Source organism: Heloderma suspectum, chromosome 2 (genome assembly GCF_057233095.1).
Source record: "Heloderma suspectum isolate Gila_16-S chromosome 2, 16-S_ref, whole genome shotgun sequence".
In the NCBI taxonomy this organism is placed as follows: Eukaryota; Metazoa; Chordata; class Lepidosauria; order Squamata; family Helodermatidae; genus Heloderma; species Heloderma suspectum.
Genome location: NC_139459.1, coordinates 284141175 through 284167407, shown reverse-complemented (window position 1 = coordinate 284167407; position 26233 = coordinate 284141175). Strand labels below are relative to the sequence as shown.

Genomic DNA, 26233 nt, shown 5'->3' with positions numbered 1-26233 from the left:
CTTTCTGTAATTCATTATTACATTTTGGCAGGTTGCAACTTTTGTCTTATTTTCAGGTGTTCTGTTTTAAATTTGTTTTGTTAGATACCTTTTAAATATGTATGTTCTGAATTCCATTAAATATTTCCCATTTTTAAAATAAGTTGTTTGGTATTTAATTAGCATTGGATTATGAGAACGTATTCTACTTCATTATGATTTATTCTTATTCTCCTATTTTCTATGTATGCTGTTTATGTCTTTATAGCGCCCCTGAGAAAGATTCTCTCATGGAGAAAGAGCAGCCCGACATAACAGGACGCAGGACACTTTGCTGTCAGTTATTCACCTGTGCTAGGAGGTGGGAAAGTGACACTGAAATTACTACGAGCAGTGCAGGGAAGAGATTCAAAACACACTGAATGGCGGGGATGTCCTACACTGGGAGATGGATGGGGTGAGTGTGACCCTGTTGAGTCCTCTGGACCGCTCAGCAGCTTTTGATACCATCATGATATCCTTCTGAGCAGCCTGAAAGGGATGAGGCTTGGGGCACTGTGCTCCAATGGTCCCAGTCATGCCTGCAGGATCAGTCTCAGAAGGTGATGCTGGGATACTAATGTTCTACCTGTAGCCTTGGTCTGAGGGGACTGCAGGGCTCCACTTTGTTTCCCATGCTTTTCAAGAGCTACATGAAGCTGCTACATGAAATCATCCAGAAGTTTGGGCTGAAGTGACATCAGTATACTGATACACTCAGCTCTTCATCTCTTTTTCAGCATCTGATCCCAAGGTGGTAGCGTAGATGACAAACTGGCTTCTGACTTCAGTTCAGGAGCGGATGGGGGTGAACAAGCTGCAACTTATTCCAGGTAAGATGGAGGTGGTGTTGGCTAGCAATTCTGGCTTTCCAGGAGAGGTTATAAGATCTGTTAGAGATGGGGCTGCGCTCCCCTTGAAGGAGCATGCACACAGCCGGGGGTGCTCCTTGACCCAACCCTTCTTTGGATACTCAGGTGGCAGAGGTGCCAAGGAGTTTTTACAACTTTTACAACTTTGGCCGGTCTGCTAGCTGTAGCCTTTTCTAGAGAGGTCAGACCAGGCCTTAGTTATCTGAACCCAGGTTACTTCTGGACTGGACCACAGCAATGCTCTTCACATGGAGCTACCTGGAAATTTCAATGGATCCAAAATGTGGCAGCAAGACTGTTGTCTGGATCCTGAAAATCAGAGCATATTGCTGCAAACTTATGTCACCTTCACTGGCTGCCTATTCATTTCTGTGTTCAGTTTAAGTGCTGGTTTTAGCCTTCAAAATCTAAAGCAGCCTGAAGTTGCACTTCAGTAACTGCCTGCTCCCCTGTGGTCTGCCCACTACCTAGGCTCAGCTTCAGAGGCCCTGCTCTCTGTCCCTCCTTTGCAAGGGTACAGGTGGGTGGATACAAGAGGCAGCCCTTTTGGTGTCAGCACCATGCTTGTGGAATATCCTGAAGATCTTTCAAGCCCCTTCCTTCCATGTTTTAAAGAGATCTGTAAAATGTTTTTGTTTCAGCTTGCTTTTAATGTGTGATTTTTAATTCACTAATCTGCTGCATTCTGCTGTTTTAATGTCTGTATTTCATTATTGCTCTTAGTATTATTAATTTCTGTTGTTTTTTAACATGTATAAGCCACTTTGAGATTTTTTTAAACACGTGAGTGGATGTTTAATGGGTGTATTAGTTACTATAATAACTAACAGTTATCTCCCAAACTACATTGCTAAAGAAAAACTCAATAAGAGGCTCTTGAGAGCATAAGCTCCTCACCTGAGGCAACCATGCGATGATCGTCGCTGCCTTTTGGTTTGCCTGTGGTCCGGATAGCAAAGATCCGTCCATCACTGGTACGGATGTATGTCCCTGAAGAGAGATGGGTGGAAGAGACAATAGTTAAGCCATCTCTAACTGGTGACAGACTGAGGAAAACATCTACTCAACAAAGTAGGAGTCCCTTAAATTCAATATTATGGAGGATCATCTCCACTTCCGGCATTGCCCACTGGTGTCTCATGTGGCAGAGACTGTAGATGTATTACATGCAAAGCCATGAGAACAAAACTTCCCAAAGACAGAAGGACTGTGTTCACACAACATGACAACCCACACTCAAGGTTGAGTATGGACTCAGTGTGGGTTGTCACTGAATCGTGGCTTGTTGTCTTGTGTGAACCAGCCATGCTAACTAACCATGGTTTGTTAACCACAGACAACCCACAGTTCACAACCCAACAACAAACTATGGGTTTTCCATGGTTAACAAACCATGGTTTATTGGTACAGTTGGGTTCACACAACACAACAACCCATGGTTCAACAACAACCCACACTCAACCTTGAGTGTGGATTGATGTGTGGTGTTAACCCAGCCAATGTCACCACACCCACATTCTAAAATGACAACTGAAAGACCAAATTTCCAAGACTCCAAGGGCTGCATTTCCTATGCATTTCTTCCTCTCATGGGTAGAATTCATGGGGCTAGAATGTTGCCCTCACACCATAGTAGATCTGTGTCAAAAGGAAGTTCATGGCTGAACAGGAGGAGGAGATGAGTATCCTCAGTCTAACCACTATCTCCGCTCCCCATTTACACATAAAGATTAATGATGCACCTCATGAGGTTATTGTGAAGATGACTGAGCTCAATTCCTTCAAGCCCTCTGCATACTAGAAGAACAGCAAACATTAGCATTACGGATTGTTACGGATTGGAGGTTGGGCCCGAAGGGCAGTCTGGGGATTCTGCTCGTGTACCGTCCACCCCGCTGCACGACTGACTCCCTGGCCGAGGTGCTTGAGGTGGTCTCTGATGTGCGTGTACAGTCCCCTAACTTACTGGTGTTGGGGGACTTCAACGTACATTCGGAGGCCATCCTCACAGGAGCACCTTGGGACTTCATGGAGACCATGGCCTCCTGAGAGCTGCACCATATTCTAACTGGGCCCACCCATGTAGCCGGTCATGCACTAGACCTTGTGTTTGTTTCTGGAGAAGCGGGGAGTGATCTGGAAGTCGGGGGTATATCCACCACCCCCTTGTCATGGTCAGATCACTATCTGGTGACGTTGGACTTCTCGGTTCCACAACCCCTCCGGCAGGGGTGGAGGACCCATTAAAATGGTCCACCCCAGGCGTCTTATGGATCCAAATGGATTCCTGAACGCGCTTGGGGATTCTCTGGGGCATGCCAACGGCCACTCGGTCGAGACCCTGGTGGGTGGCTAGAATGCCGCAATCACTGGGGCATTAGATCAGGTGGCTCCAAAATGCCCTCTCCCCCTGAACAGGGCTCGGACTGCACCATGGTTCAACCCGCGGTTACGAGCTCTGAAACAGGAGGTGAGACGGCTAGAGCGCCGGTGGCGGAAGTCTCGCTCCAAAGACGATCAGACACGGGCTAGAGCTGTATCTTCAGCCTATCACGTGGCGGTGAAGGCAGCAAAAAAGGAATATTATGCTGCCTCCATCGCATCTGCAGAGTGCAGTCCCAGGAGGCTGTTCCAAGTGGTCCGGAGCCTGGTTGGTCCTGTGGCTCCGGAACCACTGGAGCATTCTAAGGCCTCCTGTGAGGCCTTGGCAAGGCACTTTGCAGATAAAATTGATCAGATTAGGTGTGTTACTCTGCACGCTGTGGATACAGTTAGTGAGCAAGAGGCGGCCTGTGGCAAACCGGTTTTGTGGGATCGGTTCCAGCTTCTTCCTCCTGATGAAGTGGACAAGGTGCTTTCATCGGTACGGCCGACCACCTGCTTACTTGATCCTTGCCCATCTTGGCTCATTATGGGCTGCAGAGAGAGACTGGGTGAGGGGATCAAGGCGGTGGTGAACGCCTCCCTTGAGGAGGGAGTGATGCCATCAGCCCTCAAGGAGGCAGTGATAAGACCGCTCTTAAAGAAGCCCTCCTTGGATCCTCACGTTTTGAACAACTTTCGCCCAGTCTCAAATCTGCCATTTTTGGGCAAGGTGATTGGGCGGGTGGTGGCGGTGCAGTTGAAGGCACACTTGGAAGAAACTGATTATCTAGACCCATTTCAGTTGGGCTTCAGGCCTGGGCATGGGACAGAAACGGCCTTGGTCGCCTTGGTAGATGATATGAGGAGGGTTCTGCATGGTCCTTCCTTGTTCTCCTCGACCTCTCAGTGGCTTTTGATACCGTTGACCACGGTATCCTCCTGGACCGCCTGGAGGGGTTGGGCATTGGGGACACCGTATTGCGGTGGTTCCGGTCCTTCCTCTCCGGCAGGTACCAGAGGGTAGCACTGGGAGAGGAGGTTTCGGACCTGTGGCCACTTACTTGTGGGGTGCCACAGGGTTCCATCCTCTCCCCGATGCTATTTAACATCTATGTGAAGCCGCTGGGGGCTATCATCAGGAGGTTTGGGGTGCAGTGTCATCAATATGCGGATGACACGCAGCTCTACCTCTCGTTTAAATCTTCACCAAGGTTGGCCGTAGAATCCCTGTCTAAATGTCTGGATACGGTGAGTGGCTGGATGGGGAGGAATAGGCTGAAGCTGAACCCTGACAAGACCAAGGTACTTTTGGTGGGAGACAAGAGGAGGCTGGGGGATGTTGACCTGGTGTGGAATGGGGTACGGCTACCCTTGAAAGACCAGGTCTGCAGCCTGGGGGTCATTTTGGACTCCCAGCTGTCCATGGAGGCTCAGGTGGCAGCTGTGAGCCGGACAGCGCTGTATCAACTCCATCTGATACGGCGGCTGCACTCCTACCTTCCCGACCATCTGCTCCCATCGGTAGTACATGCCCTGGTCTCCTCTCATTTAGACTACTGTAATGCGCTCTACGTGGGGTTACCCTTGAAGACGGTTCGGAAACTGCAGCTGGTACAGAACGCGGCGGCTTGCCTGATTAAAGGCAGCCGCTGGCGAGATCACATCACTCCAGTGCTGAAGGAGTTGCACTGGTTACCAGTTGTTTTCCGGGCCAAATTCAAGGTGTTGGTTTTGACCTTTAAAACCCTATATGGTTCCAGCCCAGCCTATCTTAAGGAGCGCCTCCAGCAGCACCAGACAGGCCGCTTAACAAGATCAGCCTCGGATGGCCTTCTCTCTGTCCCATCAGCCAGGACAGCTAGACTGGTGGGGACGAGGGAGAGGGCCTTTTCTGTGGTGGCCCCCACTCTGTGGAACTCCCTCCCTAGGGAACTCCGTCATGCCCCCTCTTTAATGAGCTTCCGTCATGCATTAAAAACGTGGTTGTTCAGGCAGGCATTTGGGGTGGGTTAGGGTATTTTAGAAAATGTTTTTATTGTAGAATTTTATTGTTTTAAACTGTTTTTATTGTATGTTGTACATCGCCCAGAGTGGCTGGGTGACCAGCCAGATGGGCGATTAATAAATTTAATAATAAAATAAATAAATAAATAAATTGTAACAACTGAGCCCAATCCTGAAGGTTTTGCATTTAGTTCCTTCATCTCCTACATTAAAGGAGCAATCCCATTGGATTCTTCCTGGGTACTCATAAGCCTCAAAATTTGGAGGCTTGCGAGTATCCAATGCAGAGCGGAAGGTGCGTCTATTTAAGCTAGACATGCATTTTTGCCCATCTGGTGGAGGCCTCGGGGAGGGGGAAGGTAGAAGGCTGGGGTGGCAATAGGGTATGTCATATGGCTGTCCCCCTGGTCTCTTCCCCTCCCCTGGAAAAAAAACACCCTTTCCCCATCTCTGCACTGTTTTCTGAGCATGGAGAGGTAGCTGGCATGGTTCTCTCCAAGCTGGCTCCGAGGGGGAGGGCAGTGTGGTTTCCTGGCTCCGATGTCACAGCCTTGATTCTGACCTCAGAGCCAGGAAACCAAAATATTCTATGTCTCCCAGACACTATCTAGGGGACATAGGATTGCTCCCTCTGTGTTTCTTGGTTGTATATAAATCTACAAATATGCATCGACCTAGACCTTTTGGAAGGGTATGAGCATGTCTGCCTTTGTAAAGTGCCTGGTAGGTTGTAAGCATTCAATAAATACTAAAAGAAGAAAGATGTGCAAGTAGCTGGATCGTTGAATCGTGGGTTGTTGTGTTGTGTGAACCAGCCATGCTAACTAACCATGGTTAGTTAACCACAGACAACTGGATCTGTTGCTGTGAGGCTGACCATTAAAGCCTTCTGACTGATGCCAATCTACCCATCACCATGTATTATAATAAATGACTAATAGTCAATGATGTACAAACGTCTTAGAAGATCAAACAATATTTTACTGTGCAGCAGAAAGCTGGTGGTTCTCTTTACCTTATGGAAATGTTCCCAACGGCACTTTCTGAACTAGGGTTGAAAGCCATTTATAATGACAGAATAAATACTATTGCTAACACCACTCTAGTGACACAATTTGCTTCCTCTTCTTGTCTACCCGTACAAAACACAGCTTCTCCCTCCCTCCCCAATCTCAAATCCTAAAGAAAAACTGAGGAATAGATAACATGTTTTCTTTGCCCAGAAGCGGAAGTTGGCTCAATTACCTTTAGTCCCACGGATAATGTGGATGCTCTCTCCAGCACTGATTCTTGCCTGCACATCGGTGGAAGTATTTGTACCTGGAATCACTATATCTGAAATGGATAAAATAGTATGTACATGAGACATGGCATGCATTTACAGAGCAGGATTCAACTAGAAAACCAGTATATAAAAATGTCCAAGCAATTAGCTGCATTATCCAGTACATTCTCCTAAATGTGGACCCAGTGTTTAATTACACTGCGCCTCTTTTGGCTTTTCGATTGCTACAGTGGTCCCAAGAAGGGCTTCCCTGTCTTGTCTCAAAGGCTGGCCTCATGGATTGTGCAAACTATTCATTTAGCCTATGACTGATCAGGCTTAGAGCATCCATCTCATGTTAGGGTGCATTTGATGAGAGGGGGTGCCATGTCTACAACCTTTGGCAAAGGTGTGCCATCGTTGGACTTATGTAAAGCGGTGACTTGGTTGAAAGCCTCGACATTGGTAAAGCGATACAAACTGGATGTTAAAGCATGTTCCAACTGTACTTCTGGCCAAGCTGTGCTGTCATCTGTCTTGTGAGACACCTACCCGCCACTGGTAGCTTGTAAAATGCCCATATGTGTGATGCAGAGACCACAAAGAAGAAATGCAGGTTGCTTACCTGTGACTGTGGTTCTTCAAGTGGTCATCTGTGCATTCACACAACCCACCCACCATCGCCACTTTGGTATCAATATCAAATTTGATATTGGTACTGAGGTGTGATTTTTCCCTTGGGTCTGAGGCCACACTAGGCAGTCTCAAGGAACTGTGGGAATGGGCAGGAACCTGCTGGGACATTTGCAGTAGATGGTGGGGGAGGTTTCCCACCGAGACGTTCCTCAGCTTTAGAAGTTTCCCGAAAGAGGCTCAGCACAGGTGCAGAGCCCACATGTGTGATGCACAGAGACCACGAAGAAGAAATAAAAAATTTCCAGGCAATTAGCTACATTATCCAGTACATTCTGCTAAATGTGGACCCAGTGTTTAATTACCTGTGTAAAAAAAAAGTGGAAGAGAGAAAAAATATCTACTGGGAAAGGATATTCATATCCTGTATCCCTAGCCTTCAACTGGTGGGCCAGGATCCACAAGTGGATCATTCTCTGACTTAAGGTGGGTCGCAGCAGTGGCATCACCACCATTTTCTTTTCCTTTTTTCAAGGTTGTTTGTATTTAAAGAAAAAGACAAAGAGAGGATGAGCTGGTGCAAAGGTGAATGAGGCTCTTGTACCTTTAACAGCTTTTCTCACCCCTGCATGATAAACAGCATCTGCCAGCATTCTCTCTTCTGTGCAGCTATTAAAGGAACAGGATTCCTGTCTTCCCTAGTGCAAAAAATCAGGAAGATGGACATATAAAGTTAAACTAATTAGAAGTGGGTCTCATGTTGCAGGCATGTTACAGGTGGGTTCTGGACCCCAAAAGCTTGAAGGCTGCTATTGTATATAAGTAGCGATGACAAGTTAACCTGGATGAAAGTTTGATATGACGATCAGCCCCAAACGGCTGGTGACAAATTTCAGTTTCACTATTCACTTGTGGTGCAAACGCCTTTCCCAAGGAAGTTGACTGCAGTTTCTGTCCCTTCCTTAACCCACACAAAGCAACTTACCTGTTGTGGTGACAATCTTCTGCACGAGAACACCAGCTCGCTGCAGGTAATTGATGGGGAAGTTGATAGCAGGATTGGAAACAGAAGCTGATCCCATACTGCCAAAGGGGACATGGCGAGGCATCATAGGAATGGGGGTGGACTGAACAGGACGTACGCTTGCCACTGGCCTGTCCTCACCTTTGAGGCTTGGTCGCCTGTGGAAAGAGTCAGCACTGAGTAGGACCACAGAACTGGAAGGGACCCAAACAGCTTCTTACCACAAAGCAGGTTGATCCACTCCATCATCACCACACCCACACACACACACACACACACACACACACACACACCCCACAGAATCATATCACAGAATTTTAGAGCTGGATGACCTTGGAGGTCTTCTAGTCCAACCCCCCAGTCAATGCGGGATCTATTTTGCAGAATACAGCTACAGCAATCCTGACAGATGGCTATCCAGCCTCTGCATAAATACCTCATGTCCTGGCTCCAGCATTCCACAAAAAGGTGCCTACAGGGCAAGTAACTCCAAATTATGAAGTTATTTGAGGGTTTACAACATATGCTGCGGCATCAATCACAGATTTAATCCCACCATCTCTGTGGAGCTTAATAGGCAATTGCATAAGGATCTGTACTACGTTACATTCTGAATAGAAACTCTGCCAATTCCTTCAAAGAAACATGTCAAGAAATCATTATTACAATTAAAGATGATTCTGAAAATCTCATATGGGAAGGGCATATTACTACGCAATCTAAATGCTGTGACGTGTGTGTAGCGACCTGTACTTTGACAGCAGGTTCACACTTCACAACATGATTCCATACAATGCACAAGATCCACTGGTGTCCCTTGGATTTCCCCTGTCTTTTCCAACTATTCACAGCTACCAGGGAGCACAAATGTCCTTCTTTGTCTTTGTCTTGTCCTATTGTCAAGGAGCCAGGAACATATTGCCAAGAGGGAGGAAAGAGGGAGATCAAGACTTGCCACTCCTCTTCAGCATCACAGATAGAAAGAAGGTACCCACCAGTTCCGCTGACTGAAGGCCGGTATGCTTGTTAGACTCTGCTCAGTGGCTGGGTAATACTGAGCATAGGATGGACGGGTGTAAGGGACAGATGCACGTTTCTCTTCCTCGTAGCTCTTCTTGGCTGCTTTCTTCTCTGCCTTGGTGAGCTTGTGCTCCTTACGGTCAATCAGCAGTGACTCATGCTGGAAAGGCTCCTGTGGTCAGAGCACAAGGCGGTATTATTTTAAGCAGCCTTATTCCAAATGTACCACAAAGACAGCAGGAGATAAACAACATGGCAACAATATGGCAACAATCTCTCCCCTCCCTTATGGGATACCAGGAGCAATCCATTCATGCTCACATGAAACACTTGGGAGGCCATAGGTATCATTTTACATATTTACCATTTAACCCTCCCTATTAGGAGCATTTGGTGGTTTCTTTCAGAGAGCCTGGAAATTTGCATGCAGATTTATGCCAGCAGCACATTTTTAGGCTAAAGCTTCAAAACAGGAGGAGGAGGAGGAGGAGGAGGAGAAGGAGGACAATGTGGCTTTAACACCTTGAGGTTATTGACAAACGATGCCCAGAGACCTTTGAATACAAAGAGGTCACACACATGTATTTGCATTCAATGAAAAAGAAAGAAAGAAAGAAAGAAAGAAAGAAAGAGGGAGGGAGGGAGGGAGGGAGGGAGGGAGGGAGGGAGGGAGGGACCCTGAAGTACAGAGACTATATTCGTAATAAAATGGTTTGTCACAGCAGCACATACCCACAGCAACTGCTGTTGTCAACCATCTTCTCCTCATCTTCAGAGGAGACTTGAACACATATTACCTCAGGTACAAACTCTTCCCATATAAACATTAGAAGATTTGTGAAACAAAATGCACACACAGAGCCTGCCAATGCACTACATTTGGTAACATACTTGTATTATGAAGTACAGAACTTACTACAGGTAACCCTGGATTTCGCCTTGCCATAAGCAAGGCCTTCATTCCTTCAGACTGTCTGAATAATCTGCATCTGCCAATCAGAGGCAGCATTTCATAAGACAATAAGCATGAGGTGTTAGGTACTCTATGAGGGGCTACCTTTGGCCTTGGTCCGGAAGCCACAACTGGTGTAGAATGCAGTCTCCCTTGCTAAAGAAATGCCAATAAGTTACCAGGCCAAGTTCAGGGTGTTGTTGTTAATATATAAAGTCCGAAACAACTTGGGACCAGGTTACCTTGGGGACCATCACATTCCTTCCGTCCCCGCTTGATGTCTGAGATCATTAGAGGGAGCATTTCTGAGGGCGCCATGTGCTCTGAAGGTTCTCCTGAGGAACACTTGTAGTAGAGGGTTTCGTGTGGCAGCACCCACCCTCTGGAACACTTCACCAACTGGTAGTAGGCAGGCCCCCACAGTTCTAGATGTCTTCTTAAAACTCATCTCTGTACAGAGGCTTTCCCTGAAGGGTGACCCAGCCAGCTATGGTTTCTAGCACACAGTAGAGTGTGCAGTTTTGTTGCTGATTAATTATATGGTGTTGATTTATTGTTATATTAATGGGTGTTTTATGCCCTTGTATTGGCATTATATTTTATGTTCACCACTTTGTTATTTTTGTGGAAAGCAGTATATAAATTTTAATCCATCAACAAATCTGAGAATACAAGTTATCCCAAATCTTAGTTTACTATAGTTTAGAGCAAGGTTAATGCTGTATGCTGCAGGCATCATATACTCATAACATATTTTATATGTTTATATGTGCACTTTACAGTCCATTGGCAAAGCAACACAGATGTTGCTGTTTTCTTTCTCCTTCCCAACCTTGGTGATGAGGTGAGGGTACTTCAGACAGGCCAGCTGCAAAACAGATTCCTTGATCTTCCCAGGGCTGAATGAAAGCTGGGCCGGTTCGGGTTCCTCTTCCACAAAGTGCAACAAGTTCTCCACCTCTCTCCGGGTAAAGTTCAACACTGGATTCAAGTCATCCACAACACGATCTAGAGAAAATATACACTGGTCAGAAAAGAAGAACTGCTATTCTTGCTGCATCTGAACCTCCGAACACATTTCTTGAATTGTGGTATTAGCAAGTGATTGCATTTATGCATAACACCAGAAAAGATGGGGTGGGAGGAGAACCAGAAGTTTGAAGCTGAAGCAGAAAGCAATAAAGGCTAAATTTCAGAGACTAAAACCCAAGGGTGACCTGGTGGAGGCATGGGAAGATTTGGCCTACCTGACATCCCTTGCTTAGAGATCTGGCGGTCATAGATTTTCTTCTCCAAAGTGAAATCAGAAACTAGTCGATAGATGTGGCAAGGCTTCTTCTGTCCATAACGATACACCCGACATACTGCCTGAGCATCATGGCATGGGTTCCAAGAAGCATCAAATACTACCACTCTGTTTGCACCAATTAGGTTCACACCTAAACACCCAGCCCTAAATAATAATAATAATAATAACAACAACAACAATAGCAGCAGCACAATTATTCTTACAAAAGTTTGCCAAATCTTTGTATTTTGGCTGTTCTACTGCACTTGTGAAATCATATATTATTTGGGAACTCCTGTTTTGGCTCAACTCCTGGTATAAATTAATCTGGCCTGAGCAATATCTTCTGAAGATAACCAACATGTAATGGTTAGCTCACACCATCATGAATTTCTAAAAGGTGAAAAGGTAGTCCTTTCAAATGAATCAGAAGCCAATGATTCTCAGCAATGAGTACCTCACTATCCATCACAGTAAATCACATGCCTTATTCATCCCAATTCCCTGCTTTAGCGGACAGTCAACTTACCGTGTGGAAAGAAGGAAGAGACAAACAGAAGTGTTGCTGGGATCATTGAACTGGTTAATCAGTCTCTCTCTTTCGGAGGCTGAGGTGCTGCCATCCAGTCCTACCCAATGGGAAATGCATGTGAATTGTTACAAAACCCTTTCCCAAAACATCCATCAAAATAAAACAATTATGTGCAATGTTAAGGTTTTGCTTGTTTGATAATATTCATGTGACACTCAAGTAGGACAAAAAACAACAACAGCTAAGCATCAAAATACCATCTATTTGTGGCCAAAAACAAACATATGCCTGAAAACAATCAGTCTGGAAATGACGAAGAGAAGAAACCACACATATTAGTAGGGGAAGCGAAAGAAAAGTTTTCAGAGAAACTGGAGAAAATTGATACATTTCAGGAAGATCAGCCCAACAGCAAAGAATCAGTATCCTAGATCATGGCAGGACATGCTGCACTTACGATAATAATTGACATTTCGGACCCAGTTAGGGATTCCTTGTGCATCCAAGCCTGGGGGAGAAGGCACTGGTCTCTTTGCCAAGAAATCCTCAATGACAGACAACGTAGAGAGGCTTTGGCTGCAAAAGGCAAGAGCTCCACTCAGATTGTCAAAGGAAAGATAAAAACTCACAGTATAATTTGAAAAGCAAAGAAGTCTAGACCTTGCTCACACTGTAAGAACTAGTCTGTACACACAATATTCCATTTCATATCATTTAACACACCTCTCTTCTGCAGCATGAGGAGGTGGCAGGAATCAGAGTGACTCCTGAGTTACTAGGCAATTGTTCCAAACTGAAGGGTGTGTGTGTGTGTGTGTGTGTGTGTGTGTGTGTGTGTGAGGGCCCAGCTTCAGCATTGCAGTGGGCCTTGTAGGTTATAGCTAGGATTTAATTAGAAGTAGCCTGGAAGGGCTTGGGCCTATTCAGCCTCTGGAATGTCCGAATCCATGCAAGCTTCCCTCTGTCAGTGTTCTCAGAGCATAGCCAGAGGGAGTCACCCAACTCCCTGTCCACCTGCTGGTCTGGCCTTGGCAGGCAAGGAGGCTGGAAGCTATCTGTGAGAACCTGACAGAGGTCCCTGTCCACCTGCTGGTCTGGCCTTGGCAGGCAGGGAGGCTGGACGCTATCTGTGAGAACCTGACAGAGGTGGGGTGGGGCGGGGCATGCAGAAGGGTCGCTCAGGTTCAAGCATCAATGCTGGAGGGCTCAGCAGTGTCGCCCTGTTTAGACAGGGGCCTTGCTGAAAGACTAAAGACCCTTGTCTGTCAAGGGATCCGGGGGGGGGGGGGTGTCTTACAGTCACACCTTTCCTTTTAAGCTGATGCAAAGGCAAAGAGCCTTTGCTAGGAACATCTCGTCTTCATTGCCCGAAGCCTTCTCTGTATGGATCCATCATCATCTGGGCTTTTGGAGGCACTCTGCACATGGACTCTGCCTTAATTGGAACGCTGGATTGCTAAAGACTTGCCATGAAAAGTACTGTGAGGCTTTCCATAGACTTCAGCTCTCGTTTGCTGAGGAATGTGTGTCTTTGTTTGTTGTCAGCTCAGCATACTAGCAGCCTGAGTTTGATCTATGACTTTTGGACTTTCCTCTGCCTGGATGCATGCAATGTGGAGTTACCAATGAGAAAGCTACCAGACCAGCAGGTGGACAGGGAATCAGGTGACTCCCCCTGGCCCTGCTCTGAGAACACTGACAGAGGGCAGCTCACACAGATCCTGACATTCCAGAGGCTGAATAGGCCCAAGCCCTTCCGGGCTACTTCTACTCAAATGCGGGCTATAACCTAAAAGGCTCACTGCAGTGCTGAAGGTGGGCCCTGACAAGGGGCTGTTCATGATTATTATTATTGCCTTTACCACATATTTAAAAGAATGATGGAAATAGAACAGGGAACAACTTCCATGCTATCAATGCTGTTTGATTAAGACACCAAATAGTGGATTTACATTACAGAAAGGTAGATTTAGTTTAAACATTTTCTTCTTAGACTTAAAGCCCACGATTTTGGTCAGAGCCCTCAAAAATAGCTTACAGTAATATCAATAACACTACCATCATCTGGCAGAATAATAAAACTGTATCTGAAATAGTGTAACAAATCAGCTTAACTCCAGAAGGACAGATGTCCTCCAGAACAGAACCTTCATAATTTTATGAAAGGTCATGTGGCCATGCAGGTCTCCATGGATAAAGAGGTGGGATGCAGCAACTGAGAAGGCCCCCTGTTCTTCAGACAACGAGGGCATTTATAACAGGGCCTCCTGAGATTATATCAAAGCATGGGAGAGAAGTTCAGCAGTGGAAATCTTGAGAATATTGAGGATCTCTTTTTCTTGAAGGTATGTTTTGTTGGAGTCAATGGCATTTATTTATTCATTCATTCACATTGTTTAATAATATATTTAAACTGTTTCAAGATTGGTAATTAAAAGATTTGTAATTGCCTCTTACCTGAAGACCAATATTTTGTCTCCGAGTTTCACACTTTCCTCCACAAGATGAAAAAGCAACACCATCTTGGGTGAATTTTGCAAGACTCCTGTCTGGTAATCACAAAGGATATCTTTAGCCTGTGGGTAGAACAGGACACTCAGTACCGCAATGGAAGTGCTTGCTCTTGTGTTCCAGTTCACAAATTTACTACTCAGTAATTCCCTAGCTTCTTCTCCTGTGTTTCTCTCAAACATGATCAGGACAATGGGCTTAATAGACAATTGAACCAATTCAGTAGTTCTTATGTGAAAAATACACCTTTCATTCAGAAACAAACCTTTCACAGAAAATAATGCCAGAGCCTTTCAAAAACAGACATTATCAAATATCTACAAACTTTCATAACCCACCTCCTTTATTATCCATCTTTTCATGCCTGGGGATTATTAGCATGAAGCACCTCGCCTACAGTGGTTTCCCTTGTACAGCTTTGTAAACCAGCATAAATGTTGTTCGTATCTGGAACTTCCTCTGCAATACCCTGAGGTGTTGCTCTTAGCTCATTACCTATATCCTCATCTTACTCAGACCATGCTTCAAGCAATCACTCAAATGTCAGCCACAGTTTGCAGAAAGCACAGACACAGGAGTCCCCAGGCTGTACAAAAATGATCAGAGAGTTTCTTACAGAGGGCAGTATCCAGCAGGGTGCAACTGCCAAAGTGAATTATGTTGCACTAGTGTAAACTACTGTAGCGCAATGCCCACAGCGTTAGCTGGCGCACCTATTTCCCAGGAAAATCGGCACACCAGCTAATGCTACCGGCATTAGATACTGCCCAGAGCAGCGAGCACAAAATGCTGCAATCCCTCTTGAAGTCACAACAAACAAACAAGGAAGCAGCATAGGAGGCTCTTTACAACAAATGAGAAAATGATCAAAAGCAAGAATAATACCACTGCTACGCAGAGCTGTTTCATATATTTTCTTACATGAAAGTACTCTAGGTGGGAGCACGCATGTACGTTGCCAAGTCTGACCTCAGGCACAAGTGCTTATTTCATTGCAGGTATATGGACAAAGAGTTCTATCCAATGTTGGTCTAATTTAAGTCCCATTCATTTCAATGGGTCCACTCCAAGTAGGACTAACATTGGATACAACCCAAAGCATCTGACAAGCTGAGTGAACTCTCAGTAAAATTAATAGACCTAATGGTGCACAGGCACCCTGTAAGGGGCAGTCCTCCTTTATTTATGCTTGAGGAAAGGGGAGGGAGGAATCCATCACACCTGGAGCTTTCACTTTGATACTCACCCACTCATAAGTTACAACCTGATTGGCTCTCTCCTGAAAGGGACTGAAGCCAACGCCCTGAATGTATTTGCTGTTGGTAGCCTCCCCAATTGGTGACGCCAAAGCACTGCTCTCAGTTTTCACTTTCATTCCCTGTGACTGGCAGCGTGAATTGTTACCAGCTGAACCAAGGTCATCCACATCCAGGTCCTGCTCATTTGCCAAATTCTCTTTTTGCAACGCTTCATATAGCACGTCCGGGTGATTCCAGATCTGAGAGAGGACAGTAAGTTACTTCGCAACTATTTGGTCTCAAATAAATCAGAATTTTATGTTATTAATTTCTAGGTCGTTTTCTCTCTTGAGACTGGTGATATTTTATCTATATGTATGAAGTTGCCCTATCCATGAGGCTGAGCATGGGTAGCAGCAATTTCACCAGTTTCCAGGGAGGTAACCATGTTGATCTGTTGCAGCAAAATCAGCAAAGGGTCTCATGGCACCTTGAAGACTAAAAAATGAAATGGACTCTAGTCCACAAAAGCTTAAGACATAATAAACCTATTTGTTTTTAAGGTGCCACAAAACTCATAGTAATGTTGCCAAAGGGCTTGCAGTCTGTTTAGGGAATATACAGAGGTGACGGGAAACAAAGGAAGGCAAGAAGAAGGAGAAAAGCCAAATTATGATAATTTAATTTCTAGCATTTATTATTTTTTTAAAAATAGAAATCTTTTCCATTGCAGAACTTTAGAGGAAGCATGTATGTAACATCTTCCCATGTCACTAATAATTCTGTGGCCACGTAGTCAGAATACTATAATGTAGATCACTAGCATTCTTAGCAGGAGTAGTTAGTTGTACTTCTCAGCAGGAGCTTAGTCTTAAAAGATTAGGTCTGTATTCTTCATTATCATCATGATGTTAAAAACAAAATGCATACTACTCAAAATGCACAAGGGAAACGAAGTGGCATCAAAATTATGACACGAGTACCTTCGTAAGCCCCTGTCTTGTTAATCGCCTTGTTGTGGCGAAGGGGCTCGCGTAACTCAGTGAAGCCATAAGCTATGCGGTGCAGGGCCACCTAAGACGGACAGGTCATGGCAGAGAGTTCTGACAAAATGTGGTCCATTGGAGAAGGAAATGGCAACCCACTCCAGTATTCTTGCCAAGAAAACCCCATGGAACGTATACTGGGGTCACGAAGAGTCGGACACGACTGAACGACTGAACAACAACAACAACCTTCATAAGGGATTCCTGACCTTTCCACACAATCTGCACAGAACATTACTCCCTTTCCTATTCATATATACCTTACAACAGACACAGAAAGCCTTGAGTGGGTTCAGTCCCAGCCAGCCACTGTTCCCTGCATCACGAAACCGGTTCATGAACTCAGTGTAAAGAGCCCGCTGGATCTTTGACAAGCGCACTAAGATGACATGCTCTTCCTTATAGGGAAGCTGAACTTTCAGTACATTATGCCCTCGTCTGCAGAAGCAACAGAGAAAAAGAAGGTCACAAGAGGGACTACAATCTCTATAGTGGACTTCAGGGCAAGGTATGTCTTGCTTGTTCCTCTGTTAACAATGGAGGAAACACAGATCACCTTATTTAAGTAAGGTTATTAGGAAGTATGACAGAACTATTGACAAACATGTTTATGGAAGTGGACAATTGGCAGGTTACTTGCAAGACTCAAGCTCTTGATTTATCACTGACGGAGTAGAACATCTTGATAGAGGATTGTATCCAATGTTAGTGTAACAAGACCCATTAATTTCAATGGGGTACTCTAAGTAGCATTAACACTGGATACAACCCAGAATATTTGCTTTTCAATTTTCCAGTCTGTGATGAGATAGTAGGTTGTATCCAATGTTAGTCTTACTTAGAGTATACCCATTGAAATGAATGAGACTTAAGTTAGACTAATATTGAATACAACCCTATATTTATATAATTCAAACTGATTTTGCAATACTTACATTATCAAGCCCTTGTAAAACATTTTCATAGTCCCAGAAGGAAAATGCGATAAAGACATGCTATTATTCACACTATGGCAGTAGATTCAATGGCACTTACATAAAGTACATAAGTATTGCTAGAGATGACTGCACCTTATTATGCATAGCTTGAAGTGAAATTCCAGAGATTCATGTCTCACCTGACAAGATAAATTGAATAGCTTGACAGGAAACCCATAAGAAGAGTTCATGTGCCTTTAAGGCTTCTTGTGCTTATTTGCAGTGTGTTGCTAGTAAAGCAGGAATTGAAAAACTCATGGTTAACCTTGATAATAATTTGTTTTACTATCCTGACACTACCACATTTCGGTGAGGATTATAGCTTCCAACTACAATTGCTCTTTAGCTAGTCATGAGATATCCCCCAGTTTTCAGACCTAGAAGTCCAGTTCACTGATTTGACCAGCCAAGCACTTGCTTTCCAAAGACAGGTAACTTAAAGCATTTGTTGAAAAGACTAAGAAGCTGGGAATCTGGTGTGGTCTCACCTTTGTACAAAGCCCTCCAGCAGGCTATGCAGGACATGACTGCGATACCTCATGAGACGGACATCCTGAGGAGTGCTGTCAATACACTGTCCATTAAGGATGGGGCGCTCAAACATGTTACTGAACTCTTGCCGGGTACCAAGGAAGTCAGGACGGACAAAGTCCACCATACACCAGTACTCAATTAGGTTGTTTTGCAAGGGGTAGCCAGTCAGTACAACCCGCCGCCGAGATCGGATGTTCTTCAAGGCTTGAGAGGTGCTAGCATGACAATTTTTTATCCGGTGTCCCTCATCACAGATGACCACATCTGGCCCAGGGCGGGATAAAGCCTTCTCAATTCCTGAAGGAGAAAGAAAAAACACAACCATAGGAACCTGCTTTCCACTATTCTGGATTTAGCAAAAATAATGAAGAACTGTGGAAAAAATCCAGTAAGAAGTTTGGGAAAAAGGAAATTGTGAATGGATTTCAAGGATTACCATTCCCATCTGACAGGGAACATTGGTGACAGAATGACACTGACCCTCTTTCAGTGTCTTACGTGAGGGTTAGTGAAAATCTGATTTAAAATCCCTAGTGAAACACTTCATAGAACACAGTGACAACCAAAACTGGTACTTATTAGTATAATAATATAGGCTCTATGCTACAAAACAGTCTTCTTAAAGCCATGGAATACAGTATAGAAACTGGAAAAATAATCAATATAAAATCCATCCAGAAAGAGTTGTATTCCACCAAGAAAATTCTCAGCAAAATGGCCATTGAGTCCAAAATATCATAGGACCTTCTTGTTTCTAAATATTTTTTTATTAATCAATGGAGATTTCATGTTATTTAGTTAATCATCTTTCTAGCATGAGTCACGACACATTCCTGAGGAGACCTCCCCACTTCCAGAATGTCCCTCTGCCCATGTCCAAATATTGGTAAAAGTAGCTCTCTAAAGATTATCTCTCTTAGATGGAACTGAAAACAAGCCTTTAGAGAAAGACCACTGGCACCTCACCTTTTAAGAGCTCCTGCTGCCGATCCTCTTCGTCCAAATCAATAATGACAGGGCCAGTCTGTTTTTTGCTTTTCTTCTTTCTGCCTGTGGCAAAGGATTTCTTCAGTGAAAGGAGACGGTACATCTCATAGCCCATCAGCAACACACCACCATCTGTCACCCAATCAGTTACTACTTTGGCACGTGCTGCTGTGGTCCTGCAAAGAAGCAAATCAAAAAGAAAAAAACATAAATAGGATGTGCTTCTGAAGCAGGTAACCTTAGCTAAACCAATGTCTGCTAAAACAACGTAAAGAGACTCCCAGATGTTGTCATAAGGAGTCTTCAGCAACAGCTCAAACATCCTTGAGTATAATGAACACACAGTGAGAAGGCCCACCTGGTAGTCCTCTTCACTGTAAATAATCTTGGCCAGGCCCAATCAAACCAAAAGTATGGCAGCAGAGCCACACGGTCATACAGTGCTTTGGTAAGGGCCCCTACCCATGCAAACAACAACATCCTTCCAGAAAATTGAGAGGTTGACCCATCTTTCCCTAGCACTGACCATCAACCCACATGGTGGGACACTTCACTTCTGCTACACTAGCTCTGAGAGTGGCTCGGGCTTGGTATGCTGACTCCTATGCCATTCAAAGTACAACAGGAGGGATGACGAAAGGACTGGTACAACCCTTTGCAGACACCTGCCTGCAACACCCTTACCAAAGCTCATCTTACGTTTAGTCATTGTTAGAAATAATTTGTTAGTATCAGAATGCAACAGGTATATATATGGCAACTGAGGATTAATTGTGTTAGAACAGGGTAGTGAGAGATAAAGAGGATCTGGTGTGAATAAGCAGAAAACTCTTTCATATTAGGGAGATAGTATCTTTTCATGGGAGAAGCTTAATTTTCCTGTTATACAACTGAAAATGGCTCCCAACAATCATGGGGAGCCATGTTAATCACTACCCATGGAAGTGATAAACTATTTAGTTTCCTCATTAAACTATTATTCTACCAACAAAAAAAAGAATTTTATGTTTATTACCATATTGTTAAAAGTTCGGTCTGAGGAGGTAAATAGTTACAATTAGTTGATTAACAGTATAATCCTCTATGTGTCTTCAAGAATGATTAGCACTGAAACAATTACTAATGTTTCTTATTATTAAAAGATAGACTTGATGAAATCATGGGACTGAAGTCCCAGGTTAACAGTGAATTTATAGCCTTACATTATTTAAACCACTTTTCTTCTCCCCTGTCAATGACAGGGAGGGACTTGTACTTGGCAATCATCCATCTCTACTCTCTTATGCATCATAGCACAGCTACTGGACCTTGCCACGTCCGCCATATATGCCCTGATAACGTCTCTTCTGCACTACTATAATATGCTTCAAAGACCATTTGAAAAAGTCAGCTGGTCCAAAATACAACAGATTAGGCAGCCCAGCTACTGAGCAGAGCTCGTCTCAGTGACCATATAGCATCTCTGCTCAAGCAACATCATTGGTTTCCAGTTAATTTCTGGATGTAATGAGGAGCTGGTGTAGGATACCTGTGGGATTATGGTCTTTTGTACAAATCTCCCTATATACTTAGTTCATCTGAGGAAGCTCTAGGGAAGCCCATCCGGCTCACTCTTTTAGCTTTTAGAAGGTAAGTGAAGACAGCGCAATTTCAGAAGACTTTAGACCTAGCAGTCTATGGTGGCTGTTTTATGAATGGTGTTTTGCTGATTGTTGTTGTTGTTGTTTATTCGGTCAGTCGCTTCCGACTCTTCATGACTTCATGGACCAGCCCACGCCAGAGCTTCCTGTCGACCGTCGCCACCCCCAGCTCCCCCAAGGTCGAGTCTGTCACCTCCAGAATATCATCCATCCATCTTGCCCTTGGTCGGCCCCTCTTCCTTTTGCCTTCCGCTTTCCATAGCATCAGAATCTTCTCCAGGGTATCCTGTCTTCTCATGATGTGGCCAAAGTACTTCAGTTTTGCCTGTAATATCATTCCCTCAAGTGAGCAGTCTGGCTTTATTTCCTGGAGTATGGACTGGTTTGATCTTCTTGCAGTCCAAGGCACTCTCAGAATTTTCCTCCAGCACCACAGTTCAAAAGCATCTCTCTTCCGTCGCTCAGCCTTCCTTACGGTCCAGCTCTCGCAGCCATAGGTTACTACGGGGAATACCATTGCTTGAACTATGCGGACCTTTGTTGTCAGTGTGATGTCTCTGCTCTTCACTATTTTATCAAGATTTGGCATTGCTCTCCTCCCAAGAAGTAAACATCTTCTGATTTCCTGGCTTCAGTCAGCGTCTGCAGTAATCTTTGCGCCTAGAAAGACAAAGTCTGTCACTGCCTCCACGTTTTCTCCCTCTATTTGCCTCTATCAATCGAGCTGGTTGCCATAATCTTGGTTTTTTTGAGGTTTAACTGCAACCCAGCTTTTGCACTTTCTTCTTTCACCTTCGTCATAAGGTTCCTCAGCTCCTCCTCGCTTTCAGCCATCAAAGTGGTATCATCTGCACATCTGAGATTGTTAATTTTTCTCCCAGCAATTTTAACTCCAGCCTTGGCTTCATCAAGCCCAGCACATCGCATGATGTGTTCTGCATACAGGGTGAATAGGTAGGGTGAAAGTATACAACCCTGCCGTACTCCTTTCCCAATCTTAAACCAGTCCATTGATCCGTGGTCTGTTCTTACCATTGCTACTTGGTCGGTATACAGATTCCTCAGGAGGCAGACAAGATGACTTGGTATCCCCATACCACCAAGAACTTGCCACAATTTGTGATGATCCACACAGTCAAAGGCTTTAGAATAGTCAATAAAACAGAAATAGATGTTTTTCTGAAACTCCCTGGCTTTCTCCATTATCCAGCGGATATTGGCAATTTGGTCTCTAGTTCCTCTGCCTTTTCGAAACCCAGCTTGTACATCTGGCAATTCTCGTTCCATGAATTGCTGGAGTCTACCTTGCAAGATCTTGAGCATTACCTTACTGGCATGTGAAATCAGTGCCACTGTTCGATAGTTGGAACATTCTTTGGTGCTTCCCTTTTTTGGTATGGGGATATAAGTTGATTTTTTCCAATCTGTTGGCCATTCTTGTGTTTTCCAAATTTGCTGGCATATGGCATGCATCACCTTGACAGCATCATCTTGCAAGATTTTAAACAGTTCAGCTGGGATACCGTCATCTCCTGCTGCCTTGTTATTAGCAATGCTTCTTAAGGCCCATTCAACCTCACTCTTCAGGATGTCTGGCTCTAGCTCACTGACCACACCGTCAAATCTATCCCCGATATTATTATCCTTCCTATAAAGATCTTCCGTATATTCTTGCCATCTTTTCTTGATCTTTTCTGCTTCTATTAGGTCCTTGCCATCTTTGTTTTTGATCATATCCATTTTTGCCTGGAATTTACCTCCGATGTTTCTAATTTTTTGGAAGAGGTCTCTTGCCCTTCCTATTCTATTATCTTCTTCCACTTCTGCGCATTGCTTGTTTAAAAATAATTCCTTCTCTCTTCTGGCTCTCTGGAATTTTGCATTGAATTGGGCATATCTCTCCCTATCACTGTTGCCTTTTGCTTTCCTTCTTTCTTGGGCTGCTTCCAGTGTCTCAGCAGACAGCCATCTTGCCTTCTTGGTTTTCTTTTTCTTTGGGACGTTGTTTGTTGCCGCCTCCTGAACAATGTTGCAAACTTCTGTCCATAGTTCTTCCGGGACCCTATCTACTAAATCTAGTCCCTTAAATCTATTCTTCACCTCCACTGCATATTCATGAGGAATATTTGTGAGCTCAAATCTAACTGATCTGTAGGTCTTCCCTATTCTCTTTAGTCTGATTCTAAATTGTGCAATAAGAAGTTCGTGATCTGAACTACAATCAGCTCCAGGTCTTGTTTTTACCGACTGCATAGATGTCCGCCACCTTTGGCTACAAAGGATGTAATCAATCTGATTTCGGTGTCGACCGTCTGGTGAAGTCCATGTATAAAGTCATCTCTTAGGTTGTTGAAAGAGAGTGTTTGTTATGCACAGTGAGTTGTCTTGCCAAATTCTATCAGCCTATGTCCTGCTTCATTTTGTTCTCCCAGACCATGCTTGCCTGTAATTCCAGGTGTCGTTCGACTACCCACCTTAGCATTTCAGTCTCCTGTAATGAAAATAACATTTTTTGGCGTACTATCCAGTAGGTGCTGCAGATCCTCATAGAACTGATCTACTTCTGCTTCTTCAGCATCTGTGGTTGGGGCGTATATTTGCATCACTGTGATGTTAAATGGCTTACCCTGAATTCGAATTGAGATAATTCTGTCATTTTTTTGATTGTATCCAAGCACTGCTTTAGCCACTTTATTATTAATTATGAAGGCTACTCCATTTCTTCTGTGGTCCTCTTGTCCATAGTAGTAGATCTGGTAGTCATTTGATGTGAAGTGGCCCATTCCAGTCCATTTCAGTTCACTGACACCCAAAATGTCTATATTTAATCTTCACATCTCCCCAATAACCACATCCAATTTGCCCTGGCTCATAGACTTACATTCCAGGTTCCTATGGTGTGTTGATCTTTAGAACATTGGATTCGTCATTCACCACCAGCACCATTGGCTGCTAGCTGTCCTTTTGGCTTTGAGCTTGCTGCATCATCACATCTGGGGCTAGCTGAACTTATCCCCTGTTCCTCCCCAGTAGCATTTTGACCATCTTCCGACCTGGGAGTCCCATCTTCCAATGGTATACCGACATATCTCTGGTTATACTGATCCATTTAGTTTTCATGGCAAGAATACTGGGGTGGGTTGCCGTTTCCTTCCCCAGGGATCGTATTTAGTCTGACCTCTCTGCCATGACCTTCCCGTCTTGGGTGTCCCTTCACGGTTTAGCTCATGACATCATTGAGGTGCTCAAGCTCCAGCACTCCGACAAGGTAACGATCTCCTTTGCTGGAGGTTTTGCTGATTTCACCTAATATATTTATTGTTAGATTAATTTTACCCAAATAGTTTGAATACAGAGGTTTATTTAAGCTGCCACATATGGACAACCCATGGCCCACGGGGTGCTCTGCCCACTTCCCCCATCACCCAGCTGATTTGCATGCCAAGTATGTGTGCATACATATGTGGCTCCTGACCCAGCCAAAGAAACACCTCTGTAAGGGTATTACTTGCACTTACTTGTGTTCATCATTCAATATATGAACTTTAAAGGTGCGAGGCTGAATCTCTTTTGGGTCATAGTCAGCAGGAAGGGCTTCTGGTGCTGGAAGCCACATGTTAAATTCTGCTAGCCAGTTCTGAAGAGTGTTTACCTGTAAGAAAAGAGGGAGGGGAGGAGTAGCGGGATACATCAGTTCTGTATTTCACACTGCATCCACTTCAGAGACTGGCAGAAGTTCTACCTAGGTCTCAAGTAAACCAGGGGGGAATACAAAGGAAGAACACAGGGTATCTTATGCATCTGCACCTCAGCAACAAGAACTGGGGCCCTGTATGCCAGGGGTAGGCAATCTTTGTGGGCCTGTGGGTGAATATGAGAAAATGTCCTGGGCACCACCACAAAATGGCTACATGGGAGGCATGGCAAAGGACAAGTAGCTTGCCCAAAAGACTGCAAGTACAAAGCAGAGGTGGTGTTGGAGCCCCAACACACTAAACAACTCCTTTGAACCCAGTTTTCAGCACCAACAAAAACCTATTTCACAGTGATCCTAGCTGCTGGTATGAAAATATTTGTGTGTGTGAGCGCGTGCACGCACATACATATATAAATAAAGTGGGAGGGGTAGGATACCTTGGCGAGCATCACGAAAGGTGTCTGGGGGCACATTGGTGCACGCAAGCACCCCATTGCCTACTCCTGCTCTATGCAATCCCAAGGACAGGAAGAATTAAATGGGAAAAAATGGAGCTTGCTCCAGGTTCTGTGGGTCCTTTCTCCCTACTATCTCCAATGCCACGTGAATAGACCCAACACACACCTTTGCCCAGCCTACTTACGGGTACAATGGCCAGGACAGTCTTCGCCTCGATGTGCCGGAAAAGTACATCCAAAAAAGAGATGACCTGGAGGGTCTTGCCCAGCCCCATGCTATGAGCTAAGATACAGCCAAACCCACTGCTGGTTTTAAATCTGTCCAGGGACTCCACCAGATTATCATACAGGAATCGGATACCGCCAATCTAGGAAGAGTTACAAACATTGCCGAACAGATTATGGATGGGAACTCAACAAATTACCATTCTGGATATGTGCCCAGTCACATACATATATACAACATCATAAAGGCAAGAAGCACAAGGATCTATGAATGAATGTTACACCAAAGCATAGCTTCTGATTGGAAAGCTGCTGGAGTCCTTGTATGTCCAGACCCAAAATCTCCAATACCTGGTGGGGCTTCACTGCCCGTGCAAGTTGAGGAGCCAGGTAAATGTCCTCTTCGTTTGGCGGATGGTTGATGTTGATAATTACTTGCCCCGAAGCATCTAACTGATTTAGGGCATCGTTCACATGAGCACCGCTGCTCTCTTCAGTAGCATCTTCATCCCCTTCATTGCCAGAATCACTGCTGTCAACAATCTGGAGGGCTTCATCTTCTCCCGAACTTAATTCTATCACTTCTATAAGACAACCATATGTGGGAGATCAGTATATCCATCATGCCTTATCTCAACACATGTAAATGTTGCATTATGTGTCTTCATTCTCTTTTCTCTCTTTAATAGAAAACTGAGCAAGGTAAAATATGTTGAAAGGAAAACAAATACTTGCAAGTGATCACACTGGCATATTCAATTTAATATTCAGTTACTGAATATGCCTGTATAATATCTTGCAACTCTTTCATCTTCAATATATCATTATCTTGCTCAATTTTCTACTAGAGAGAGGAAACAGAGAAAGAGAGGAAACAAGAACAAGAAAAAAAAGAAAAAGACACGAGCACCAATCTCATGAAATCATTGCATATAAAATACTAAGTATA

General features: G+C 44.4%; 1 protein-coding gene across 2 annotated transcripts in view; it reads right to left on the bottom strand.

Moving 5' to 3' along the window:
- RAD54L2 (RAD54 like 2) overlaps positions 1–26233 on the bottom strand; it is a 97175-nt gene that overhangs the window by 3827 nt on the left and 67115 nt on the right. For both annotated transcript variants that reach the window (XM_084839678.1, XM_084839679.1), the window contains 16 exons: positions 25636–25868; positions 25245–25427; positions 24423–24556; positions 19244–19440; positions 18232–18574; positions 17027–17204; positions 15729–15980; positions 14429–14547; positions 12429–12547; positions 11969–12068; positions 11399–11604; positions 10984–11159; positions 9175–9371; positions 8141–8337; positions 6504–6593; positions 1788–1880 (listed from right to left, as the gene is read on the bottom strand). In XM_084839678.1, coding sequence (XP_084695804.1) covers positions 1788–1880; positions 6504–6593; positions 8141–8337; positions 9175–9371; positions 10984–11159; positions 11399–11604; positions 11969–12068; positions 12429–12547; positions 14429–14547; positions 15729–15980; positions 17027–17204; positions 18232–18574; positions 19244–19440; positions 24423–24556; positions 25245–25427; positions 25636–25868 — 2817 coding nt within the window. The remainder of the gene's footprint in view (positions 1–1787; positions 1881–6503; positions 6594–8140; positions 8338–9174; positions 9372–10983; positions 11160–11398; positions 11605–11968; positions 12069–12428; positions 12548–14428; positions 14548–15728; positions 15981–17026; positions 17205–18231; positions 18575–19243; positions 19441–24422; positions 24557–25244; positions 25428–25635; positions 25869–26233) is intronic.